Source organism: Miniopterus schreibersii, assembly GCF_964146895.1.
Source record: "Miniopterus schreibersii genome assembly, chromosome: 12".
Classification (NCBI taxonomy): Eukaryota; Metazoa; Chordata; class Mammalia; order Chiroptera; family Miniopteridae; genus Miniopterus; species Miniopterus schreibersii.
The window spans coordinates 32,542,830-32,555,783 of NC_138112.1; the positions used below are offsets into that span (position 1 = coordinate 32,542,830).

At 48.7% G+C, this 12,954-nt stretch overlaps 1 protein-coding gene across 2 annotated transcripts in view; it reads right to left on the reverse strand.

Annotated features, from left to right (window-relative positions):
• Positions 1-356: 356 nt before the first annotated feature.
• USP35 (ubiquitin specific peptidase 35) overlaps positions 357-12,954 on the reverse strand; it is a 43,792-nt gene continuing 31,194 nt past the window's right edge. For both annotated transcript variants that reach the window (XM_081154306.1, XM_081154305.1), the window contains 5 exons: positions 11,726-11,919; positions 5,089-5,182; positions 4,066-4,172; positions 2,419-3,592; positions 357-1,483 (listed from right to left, as the gene is read on the reverse strand). In XM_081154306.1, the coding sequence (XP_081010432.1) occupies positions 1,316-1,483; positions 2,419-3,592; positions 4,066-4,172; positions 5,089-5,182; positions 11,726-11,919 (1,737 nt within the window). In that variant the 3' untranslated portion in view covers positions 357-1,315. The remainder of the gene's footprint in view (positions 1,484-2,418; positions 3,593-4,065; positions 4,173-5,088; positions 5,183-11,725; positions 11,920-12,954) is intronic.

Here is a 12,954-nt window from a genome sequence, read left to right on the forward strand (position 1 = left end):
TTTTTGGGGTCTGAAAATTCCCAGACACTGGGCTGCAGCCCCACCTGGCAGGCGAGTCCCCTGACAACATCCCATTGGGCAGCCCCTCGCCTGTGCCCCCACGCACCCCTCCAAGGGCAATGGGCTCCCCTGCTCCTCAGGATGATGAGTGTGTTCTCCCTTCCCTCTGCCAGCACCTGCCTCAAGCCTCCCAGTCCTCACCTTCAGCTTACAGAGCACTTCCGTGTAGGTGCTTTCAGCTCGCACGGTGCTGAACAGTCAGCGAGCAGGGGGTGTGCCCTCCTTACTCCCCAGACACGCCAGGAAACCAGGGCACGCGGACATCACAGCCACTGGGTGGGAAGGACGACATCTTTAAAGGCTTCCAAGAACCTGTTTTTATTCCTAGTTGAGACCCTGGGTCTCTTCTCTCCACTGAGAAGGGGTACAGCAGTGTCAGGGCACGTGAGGTCAGTATCTACTCCACGCCAGACCTCCCCTCCTACCCCCAGGCCAACTGATGAGGCGCTGAGCCAGCCAGCTTCCCCAGGACAGACAACGGCTTCATGAGACACACAGGCATATTTGCAGTGAAATAAGGACTCCCCGTCTTACCCAGAGGGGGATGCAGACAGTGGTATCTCAGGCACTGAGGCAGGCTAGGGGAGAGGGGTGAAGGGTTTCCCACTGTGAGGGGCTGTCCTCACCTCTGCGCTGCTTGGTCAGGGGGCAGACAGTCTCTAATCCTGTGCCAGGCAGCTGCCCACCTACACTCTGCTCAGAAAAGGTACAAACGGTACAGGCACCCACACATTACCTGTGAAACCCCCTCAGAGAACAAGGCAGCCAGAGGTGTGACACGGCCCCTCTCTGTGCAAGGGCTTCGCTCCTGCTCTGCTGTTTATAGGGCAGAGCAACAGGGTCGTCTGAAAGGAGCTGGAAGGGCAATGCTACTTGATGGCAAACATGGTAGTCTACAGGGGGCAAGGCTAGTGTGTCCATCTAAGGTGCTTCAGGTTGACCAGGACACGAGGCAAATCCTAATGGGGTCGAGCCCAGTGTCAGGGCCTAAGGCCAAGTTTAAGGGGCTTGGGTCTCAACTCTACACCCGAGTCTCCGTGCGCCTTAGGGCCGAGGGCCAGTGTCCCGGCAGCTCCCGCTCCACCTTTCTTGCCCTCAGTACTGGACCTGACTCCACAGCCTCCCTCACACCCCACCTGGCAATACACCTCTGCCCGGGACCTGGGCCCTCACCTGGCTCCCTGAAGAAAGGGGTCAGGGCCTCCCTGAGGCCGGCTGTGGAACCCCCACAGGTAGGAACGGGGAAGGGTTCCTGTCAGAAGACCAGTCTGTGGAAGTCGCCGCCACTGCCGCCGGCGGGGCTGCAGCCCCCAGGAGAGCCTCCGTCCCCGTCTTCGTCTTCGTCAAAGCCCCGGCCCCAGCGTGGAGACGCGGGGAGCGCGGAGATGTAGGCCGCTCTGCTCCGGGCCTCCTTCTCCTGCTCCTGGGAACACAGGGGACGTGGGGGAAGGAAGCTTAAAATTCAGGCTCCAACGCAAGAGTCCTCCCCTCGCTCCCTCCCCCAGCGCCATCCTGAGAGCATCCCTGGGTCTCTGGGGCCAGCACAGAGACGGGAGGCTTCTGCCCCAGAGGCGGTGCAGCTCGGTGGGAAGAAATGGGAAGGGCCTACCCTTTCATCCTGTATCTAGGCTGCAGACTCTCTTCCTTCTCCCAATAAAAGCCCAGCCCTTGGAGGAAAGAAACGCACTCACTAGACTGGTAGCCAACAAGGGCCTGATGTGGCACCAGGAAGCAGGAGGTCCAGGGACGTCAAGGGTCATGTCCCACCGCACGGGGACCTCTCTGAGGGCTTCCTGGTGCCACTGTCCAGCTCACTGCTCAAGGCACTGGGCACAACTCGCCTGTGAGCAAGCTCTTCCTCCCGCTGGACTGAGGCCCGCCTCTGCTGGACAGCCTGGCAGAACCCTACAAGCAGGCCCGGTGTCCCCATCCCAGGAGCTGCCTTTCCCCACGTAAACACCAACCCCAGGCGCTGCTGTCCGCAGCCACTACCCCTCTCGTGGGTCAGAGCCCTTGCTGCTACAGTTGCTAAGGATTCTGACACCACCCTTGACACTAAAGAGTGGAGTCCGAGGCACAGGGACAGAGCAGGCTCGCTGGGTGCCCCAGGGGCACTCTGTACCTGCTCACGCGGCCCCTTCAGCACTTACGAACGCTGAATAAATCACATGATTATCCAATGTGTTTCTCTGAAGCAGGGGGTTATACCTGTCTGGTCCCCAGTACATCCCAGCACTAAGTGACAGGAGGGGGGAGGGGGAGGGGAGGGAGGGACTCGGGGAGGAGCAGTAACTCCTCTGAGCGGGGTGGCCTGGGAAGCCCCCCTCCACCCAGGAGCTCAGAGCAAGGGCTGCCCACCTGCAGGAAAAGGATGTTGTCTTTGGAGATGGCTTCCATCAGGTCTTTGTGGAGGGCGGGCTCTGCGCGGCCCCTGGGGGAGCTCGGCTCGGCCTCGGGTCCCTCCCCAGGCCGCTGCCGGTAAAAGAGCACGTAGGCCGTGTCCTTGGGGAAGAAGGAGGTGACGTTGCTGACAGACTCGAAGGAGGAGAAGGACACGCGGGTGTCGTTGAACAGGTACCACTGGTGCTCGGGCTCGGGCCTGTCGGCCGTGCCCGGGGCCGAGCGCGCGGCGCCCTCGCGGGCGTAGCAGTAGTAGTGCCCGCTCTCGGAGGACACCCCCGAGTGCACCACGACGCTGCACAGGTCGTAGGCCTGCGCCCGGCCCCCCGCCAGCGGCAGGCGCAGCAGCAGCGGGAGCGCGACGTCGTCCAGGATCTTGCGGCGCCGCATGGTGCGCAGGTCGAAGGAGAAGCGCAGCAGGGTGAGGATGAGGTAGCGCGGGCCCTGGCGCAGCTCCACCACCTTCTCGGCCTCCTGCAGCGAGGCGCAGGGCTCGCAGCGGTAGCGGTTCTCCGCCGTCAGCCTCTCCGGGGACAGGAAGTAGTTGACCAGGTCCAGCACGGAGCGGGAGCCCTCCGCACCGGGGGCGGCGCTGCGGGGCGCGGGGCGCGGGCCGGCGGGCTCGGGCTCGGGCTCGGGCTCCTCCTCCGGCGGGGCCGCCGCCTCTCCTCGCTCCTCCTCGGCGTCCCCCTCTTTCTCCGCCTTCTCCTGACTGCTCTGCCCCGCGGGCCCCTGGGGGCCCGGGCCCTCAATGCCCAGGACGGTCGGGGGCCCGTCGGCCGTGATGCAGTGTTTCCTCTGCCTCTGAGCACCCGCCCTGCCCGGGACCTGGGCTGCGGGCGGCGGGGGCTCCGGGGCTCCCACGCCCTCTGCAGGGAGCATCACGGAGCCCAGGCGGCGGCGGCGACAGCGCTCAGGCGGCGGAAAGGCTAGAGAGAGGTCCGTGAAGGCCTCCTCCCTGGAGGAGACATTGAGGCAGCGGAGACAGCGGATCTGAGTCACGATCTTGCCTCCGAACATCTTCTCCACCGAGGTCAAACTGGGCGCAGGGGGCTCCTCTGGCGGGGACGGCGAGCTGGACTGCTTGAGCTTCTGGCAGATCCTGGTCCCGGTCTTCTCCTCTTCGTGCAGCCTGGGGCAGGGAGCAGAGTCTTAGCGCACACACGGGTCTGTTTCCAGCACACCGGCCTGATTCACGCCACCTACCTTACTCGGCTTGCTACACATTTAGACATACACACATGCAGGAGTCTGCACAGGGAATATACATGCATGTGTATATTCCATGCACTCAAAGCCAGGCACACACACTACATATTTACTGCACACAGGCACGCAAACCTGCTACATACATATCTGTACGAACACATGCCCCCAGATCTGTGACAAAAGCACACACGTACACACTCAAGCAAGTACAGCACAGTGTTATACACACACACACCACTCCCAGTTCATGGTTCAGGTCAGCATCTCCAAAACTCCCTCACACTCATGGCACCGCTTCTCTGAACCTTCCACAAGTGCAGTGTAGCATCCCCATTTTGAGAAAGAGGCAAAATAGCGTGAAAGGGAGGGGCTTCCCCCAGGCCTGGCCTCCCTTACCGATCCAGCAGGTACTTCAGGTACTCGGAGCAGTCCTGCTGGGTGCCGGGGCTGAACCAGGGTGTCCAGGATGCAGAGAGGAAATTCTCCGGAGAAATGGCAGGACGCTGGGACCAAGGTGGGGAAAGGCAGGGTCAGGAGCAGGAGGCTGCTCACCAGCCAGCTCCACAGCATGCTGGGCCTGAGGGTCCACCTGGGAACTCTGTGCCGCAGTCTTCCTGGCCTCCTCACTGAAGTTCCTCCCCCCTAGCCATCCCATCCCACCAAGTCCAAGCAGCCCAGGAGCAGGGCATCAGGTTCACAGAGATGAACAATCCTCTAGACATTTGCTCTTCCCTGACACACCTCAGACTTTCTCTCCAGGCCCCTGCTCACTGCCATTCCCTCCTAACACTCTCTTCTCCCGTCAGAAGCTTAGCTGGAGTCCACGTCTCAGATGCCCCTGTTCTGTAATGTCACCTGTCCCTTGATGTCTTCCCAATGGCCCCTCCTCCACCATAACCGACCTCTCCTTCCCTTGCATGTGCACAACACGCTGCATTTCCCTCTGTCCAAGCACTAAAACTGTTATCTGCAGGTTCATCTTCCCCACCCACCTACAAGCTCCATGAAGCAGGGACTGTTGCTCGCTCATCTCCGTGCCCCAACACGGGGCCTTGCATAATGCCTGGCAGAGGGCTTTGGGTTCCATGAGGGCAGAGACAGTGGACAAAACAAATACGGTCCTCAGGGTACCTGGCAATGCAAGTGCTCAAAAATGACAGGAGTGAACAAAACAATACCCAAAGCAATGGACTGAATCGCTGGTGGGCAGCACAGCATAGAAGAGGGCTTAAGGAGGCAGCCCCTCTTCTGTCAGGTAAGGGCACTGAATTGGCTCCATGGGCTCTGGCCATAAACCCAGACCAGTCCAGACTGGGGCTCCTACACCAGGAAGTGGGGCCTATCGCTAGATGCAGGTGGATCCTGGGGTGTCAGCCCAGAGCCTCCTCTCCACCACACCCCAACTCCCTCTGCACTCACCTGGCTGTGCTCCAGGAAAGCAAAGAGCCACTGTAGCTTGGTCATCAAGGGCTGTGAGTTGTTCTCAGTCAAACGGAGCACACAGTGTCTGAAACTTCAAAACAAAGCAGGAGCACTGGGGTAAGCCGAGGGCGCCAAAGGGGCCTATACTTGCCCACATTGCAGACAACCCTCAGTCTCCAGGCTTAAAGGCAGAAGAGACACTTGCAGCTCAAGTCCGGGGCAGGGGAGGAGAAGCAGGTGAACAGTTCAGCTTGGACAATGAGGTGATCCCTGCTGTCCCTTCCACTTCTCACAGCCCATGATGCCAGGATTCAAAGATTTGAATGTCCTTGATCCTATGGTCCCAAGGTTCTATGACTAGATCTCTCTGGCAAGCTCCAGAGTCCATGCCAATATTACCACCAGCCACTCACACACTTTGCCCTGCTTCCCTGGGAAATGGTGTTCACATCCACTGAGAGCAGCAGACCTTGCTCCAACCTCAGCCCTCGAAGTCTGCTCTTAAAGCCCTTTCTCAGGGCCCCTGCCACTGCTCCTCTTGCTAAGTGGCTCCAAATCCAGCAGTAGTGGCAGCCAGCCTCAGTTCACAATTTAGCCTCTCTGAGGCACCTCCAAGCCCAGCACCGGCCCCATCTTCAGATCACTGTGTAGTTTCTACCAGGTGGCTCTAGAACAGGCATAAGCAGTAGCTGAATTTGGCCTGTACCAGAGACCCCCCAAGAGGCCCCCAAACCAACACACCTGGTGGCCAGCTTCAGACCATACCAGAGCCCCACCCAACCATCTCCACAAACAACACACCCAAAGGGCAGACTCAGCAGGCAACAGAGTCCCACTAAAGTGAATCCTACTCCATGGGATCAGCCTCTGCACAACAGCTCATCTGCTGTAGGCTCAGCCGTTCCTCACAGCCAATCAGCCTGAGGGTAAATCTCTCTGACCAGCCAACAGCAATCAAAACTCAACTACAACAGAAGAGCACACACAACCCACACAAGGGTCACCTCTGGAGCACCCGGCTCAGGTAATCAGGGAGACTATGCCACAGGGCCCCACAGAACACCTACTACATAAAGCCACTCTGCCAACACCAGGAGATATAACAGATCTACTTAATACATAGCTACAAGAACAAGGAATCAGCCAAAATGAGGAGACAAAGAAATATGTCCCAAAGAAAGAATAGGATAAAACTCTGGAAGAGGAGCTAAACTAAATGGAGACAAGCAATCTACCAGATGCAGAATTCAAATACTGGTTATAAGATGCTCAATGAACTTAGAGGAAGAGTAGATGAACTCATTGAGAACTTCAACAAAGAGATAGGAAACAAAAATGAAGATAGAAAACAAAGGAAGGACGCAATAATTGAAATGAAGAGTACATCAGAGGGAATCGACAGATTAATTGCAGCAGAGGGTCAAATCAGTGGTTTGGAAGACAAGGGAGTAAAAAACACCCAATCAGAACAAAAAGAAAAAAAGAATCATGACCAATATGAGGACAGGTTAAGGGACCTCTGAGAACTTACCAAATGAAACAACTCTCACATAATAGTGGTACCAGAAAAGGAGAGAACAAAGGATTGAAAACCTGAACAAAAGTCCAGGAAGCACAGAGTCCCAAACAAGAGGAACCCAAAGAGGCCCACATCAAGACACATCATAATTAAAATGCCAAAGGTTAAAGACAAAGTGAATCTTAAAAGCCACTAGAGAAAAGCAGTTAGTTACCTATAAGGAAGCTCCCACACGACTATTAGTTGATTTCTCAACAGAAACCTTGCAGGCCAGAAGGGAGTGGCACAAAATATTCCAAGTGATGAAAATCAAGGATCTATTACCAAGATCATGCTACCCAGTAAGGCTATCATTTAAAATTAAAGGATAAATAAAAAGCTTCCCAGGCAAGAAAAAGCTAAAGGAGTTCATCACCACCAAACTGATATAACAAGAAATGTTAAAGCGACTTCTTTAAGAAGAAGAAAAAACCAAAAAGATCAAAAGTGTGAATAATAAAGTGGAAATAACTACATACCTATCAATATTAACTTTAAGCGTAAATGGACTAAATGAGCCAATCAAAAGACGTAGGGTGGCTGAATGGATGAAAATACAAGACACATACATATGTTGCCTGCAAGAGACCTACTTCAAATCGAAAGACACACACAGCCTGAAAGTGAAGGGATAGAAAAACATTTCATGCAAATGGAAATGAACAAAAAGCTGGGGCACCAATACTAACATCAAACAAAATAGACTTTAAAACAAAGACTATCACAAAAGACAAAGAACATTTCATAATCACAAAGGGATCAATCCAACAAGAGGATATAACCCTTGTAATCATTTATGCACCCAATGTAGAAGCACCTAGATATAAAAAGTAATACATTAAAAATATCATACACCATGATCAAGTGGGATTTATTCCTGGATGAAAGGTTGGTTCAATATCCACAAATCAATTAATGTGATAAACCACAAGTAAAATGGATAAAAATCATACTACTAGGTACAGAAAAAGCATTTCACGGAATCCAGCACCCATTTATAACAAAAACTCTCAGCAAAGTGGGAATAAAGGGAGCATACCTCAACATAATAACCATATATGACAAACCCACAGCTAACATCATACTCAACAGGGAAAAACTAGAAGCATTTTCCTTAAGATCAGGAACAAGAAAAGGATGTCCACTTTCACTACTTTTATTTAACATAATATTGGAAGTCCTAGTCACAACAATCAGACAAGGAAAAGAAATAAAGGCATCCAAATTGGAAAAAAAGAAGTAAAAGTGTCATTATTGGCAAATGACATACTAGAAAACCCTAAAGACTCTATCAAAAAAAACTATTAGAACTGACACATGAATTCAGTAAAGTAGCAGGATACAAAATTAATATTAAAAAATCTAGTGCATTTTTATACACCAAAGACAAACTGTCAAAAAGAAATTAAGGACCAATCCCATTTACAATTCCATCAAAAAATAAATAAAATACCTAGGAATAAATTTTAGAAAGGAGGTAATAGACCTGTACTTGAAAAACTCTAAGACATTGAAAAAATAAACTGAAGAAGCTACAAATAAATGAAAGGATATACTGTACTCATGGATAGGAAGAATTAACATTGTTAAAGTGCCCATACTATCCAAAGCAATCTACAGATTCGATGAAATCCCTATCAAAATTCCAAAGGCATTTCTCACAGAAATAGAAAGCAAAAAATCCTAAAATTTGTATGGAACCACAAAAGACCCTGAATAGCCAAAGCAATCTTAAGAAGAACAAAGCTGGAGGCGTTATGCTTCCTGATTTCAAATTATATTACAGAGCTACAGTAATCAAAACAGTTTGGTATTAGCGTAAAAACATACACACCAATCAGTGAAACAGAATAGATTGTCTCCAGAGATAAACCTATGCATATATGGTCATGAATATGTTCCAGCAATTAAACTTCTGGATATCCAAAGAAAAGAAAAACTCTAACTTAAAAAGATATATGCACCCTTAGGTTCATTGTAGCAGTATTTTTAATAGCCAAGATATGGCTATTTTACAACAAAAGAGCAAAAAATATTCAGTGGGGAAAGGACATTCTTTCCAATAAATGGTGTTAGAAAAACTGAACAGCTATGTACAAAAGAAACTGGACCACCATCTTACACCATACACAAATATCAATTCAAAATGAATGAAAAATTGAATGCAAGACCTGAAAACATCTAAATCCTATCAGAAAACATAGGCTACAAGTTCTTTGACATTGGTCCTGGCGATGATGTTTTTGAATCTAACACCAAAAGCAAAGGCAAAAAGGCAAAACAAACAGTTGAACTACATCAAACTAAAAAGCTTCTGCACAGCAAAGAAAACCATCAACAAAATGAAAATGCAACCTATGAATGAGAGAAAACATTTGCCAAATCATATATCTGATGAGGGGTTAATATCCAAAATGCATAAAGAACCCATATAATTCAATGGCAAAAAAATAATCTGATTAAAAAAATAGGCAGGGGATCTGAACAGACATTTTTCCAAAGAAGACATGCATATGGTCAACAGGTACATGTAAAGGTGCTCTTTATCATCAGGGAAATGCAAATCAAAACCACAATAAGGTATCACCTCATACCTGCTAGAATGGCTGTTATCAAAAAGACAAGAAATGTGCTGGCAAGGATATGGAGAAAAGGGAATCTCGTGCACTGTCAGTGGGAATGTAAATTAGTATAGACACCATGGTAAACAATATGGATGTTCCTCAAAAAATTAAAAATAAAACTAACATATGTTCTAGCAATTCAACTTCTGGGTATCCAAAGAAAAGAAAAACACTAACTTGAAAAGATATATGCACCCCCCCAGGTTCATTGTAGCTGTATTTATAATAGCCAAGATATGGAAACAACTTGTGTCCACTGAGATATGAATGGATAAAGTTTATATATGTGTGAGTGTGTGTATATTCAAAAATCTAGTACATTTTTATACACCAATGACAAACTATCAAAATGAATATATATATATAATGGAATATTATTCAGCCATGAGAAAAAAAGAAATCCTGTCATTTTTTACAATTAAATGAACCTGGAGGGCATTTTGTTATGTGAAATAAGTCAGACAGGAAAAAGACAAATACTGTTTGATCAAATTTATATGTGGAATCTCAAAAAAAAAACACACCACCACCAAACTCAGATTCAGAGAACAAATGGTTGGTTGCCAGATGTGAGCAGTGGTGAGTGGGCAAAATGGGTGAAGGAGGTCAAAAGGTACAAACTTCCATTTATAAAATAAGTAAGTCCTGGGGATGTAATGTACAACATGGTGACGATAGTTAATGATACTGTATTGTGTACTCCAAAGTTGCTAAGAGTAAATCTTAAAAGTTTCCATCACAAGAAAAAAATTTGTAACAATGTGTGGTGATGGACTAGACTTACTGTGGTGATCATTTAGTAAAATACACATATATCAAATCATGTTGTACATCCAAAATTAATGTTAATGTCAATTATATCTCAATAAACAATAAATTAATTAAATAAAAGCAACCTCTTTCAATAGCAAAAAGGAAAAAAATCTCCACAAAATGGGGGAAAAATCATGTCTCTGATAAGAGATTAAAATCCAGAATGTAAAGAGAACTCCAAAACTCAACAAAAAAAAACCCAATTCAAAAATGGGCAACAGACTTGAATAGACACTTCTCTAAAAAAAATATACAAATGGCCAGTAAAAACTGAAAAGGTGTTCATAAGTGATGGCAAGGATGTGGAGAAACCGGAACCATGTGGCACTATCGGTGGGAATGTAAAATGGTGCAGCCACTAAGGAAAACAGTATGGAGGTTCCTCAAAATTTAAAAATACAATTATTGACCAAGCAATTCCACTTCTGGGTATATACTCAAAAGAACTGAAAGCAGGGTCTCAAAGAAGTATTTGTACACCCATGTTCATAGCACCATTTCACAACAGCTAAAACATGGAAGCCACTCAAGTGTACACTGACCAATGAATAGATTACCAAATGTGGCTTATACATACAATAGAATATTATTTAGCTGTTAAAAGGAAAGAAATTCTGCAATACGCTACACTATGGAGGAACCTTGAAGACATATCTGCTAAGGGAAATAATCCAATCACAAAAAGACAAATACTGAACGATTCCACCTATATGAGGTACTTAAATAGAGACAAAATTGGTGACAGAAAATACAACGGTGGCCGGGGGAAGGGGAGAATGTAAATGGGGAAGTTATTGTTTAACTGGTATGGAGTTTCAGATTTACAAAATGAAAAGTTATGGAGATGAATGGCGGTGATGGCTGTACAACATGAATGTATTTATACCACTGAACTTCCAGAAAATGTTTAAGATGGTAAATGTTGCCCAGCCGGGCGTGGCTTAGTGGTTGAGCATCGACCTAGGATCCAGGCGATCGGGGTTGGATTCCCGGTCAGGGCACATGCCCGGGTTGCAGGCTTGGGCCAATCAATGACTCTCTCATCATTGATGTTTCTATCTCTCTCTCTCCCTCTCCCTCTCCTTTCCTCTCTCTGAAATCAATAAAGATATATCAAAAAAAACAAAAACAACAACAAAAAAGATAGTAAATGTTATATTAGGTGTATTTTAACATACACAACAAAAAAAAGAAAATTAGAGGGGAAAAGAAAGAGGTGTACTTCTGTGGCTGAAACCCTGAGTGATTTTTAAGTAAGCCACTGACAATAAAATTTTGTTTTAGTAAAGGGGGGTAGAAAGGGGGGCCAATACCAGGGGAGTCCTACTCTGGAAGACACTACCCAGCCCATGGACTCTAGGAGAAAAGTCAGTGATGCCCACCAACGCAGAGCAGCCCCGCTTCCCACTGCAGCCCAGTCCCTGGAGCCCCATCTCCAGTTCCCACCCAGTCTTGACCTACCGCCTTGGCAGTGGCCTGGAGACCTCTGGGCCCCTCGGGCCTGTCCTTCATGTAGGGAACTATGCCAACAGTGCAAAGCAGGACTCACCTCGTCCAACCCCCATCCCCATCCCCATCCACCTGGGAGAACAAATGAGAGAAGCAGCAGGTAGACAGGGAATTCAAAAGCAGCACCTACTCAGAAGCCATGAACAAGGCCTGAAGGATGCTGTTCACGTAGCATGTGTTGCCCAGATTGATTAAACCAATCTTGCCCGTGTCTGATTTGGCCATGAGCCGGGGATAGAAGCCAGCCAGCTCGCTCTTCTGTGAGGTCCAGGCATCCTGCCCCAGTAGCTGCTTGATGCGGTCCTCATTGGGAACATGGAGGTCCTGAGGAGGGAACAAGCCGGCAGGAGAGTGGGCACCAGGGTCAGCTCTAAAAATATCACCCCCTCTGGGAAGTCTTCTTGGACTACAGCCTACTCCACACCCACCCAAGCACAATGCCCCACAAATGCTCTAGAGATGTGTATGAATAGCCTCCTGCTTTTAAACTTACTCTAGGTTCTCACCTTGACGTAGGGGCCTTCTACATGATCTTTCCTGTCACAAATTGCCTTAAGAAGGTGGTAAAATCCCCATTTAACAGATGAAAAACCTAACACTCAGATAAAGAATTTTCCAGGGACATACAGGCAGTAAGCGAAGAATCTGTACATTCTTAGAAGAGCCCAGAGTATGAGAGACTCTGAGGAATGACAACACAGGCCCACAGGCCAGATCCAGCATTGTCAGAACCTCAATCCTAGTCCTGCCTCTTGTCCTCACAGGCTATCTGGCCATGGCCAGTGAGCCTCTCAGAGTCAGTTTCCTCACCTGTCAAGTGAGGATACTCCTCCCTGGTGTCACTTTGGCACTCTATACTCTCACGGTGCTCACACACAGTAGTGCTCCTGCCTCACCGTCAGCTTTTGTGAGTTAGTCCCCCACCCACCTGGACCTTGATCCTATAGTCAGGATGGTGGGAGGATCCTGGGGGTCTGAGGTTGGGTCCTTGGTCACAGGCAGAGGATTAGCAAGCTTTCCCACTTATTATCCTTTACATATTAAACAGCCGCACCTAAAAGAATACTACCAAACACTGGTTCTAATGATGATATATTTTAAAGCAAAATACCTAAACATAATGTAGAGTTACTTAGGAGACAAAAGCAACATTCCTAATAGTTCCTCTAGCCCTGCTCTTATTTCCAGATCCTGAGCACAGTCCCTAGATACACACAGGGCTGCAGAGCTTCAAACCAGCTTAGCACCGAAAGCACGTTGTCTCCCAAGCGTACATCCTCTGGCCACTGCAGCAGGTCCCGCTCAAGCGCTGGTTCAACACTTCTGTTCAGTCATTTGTCAGGATCACTTATCCAGTAA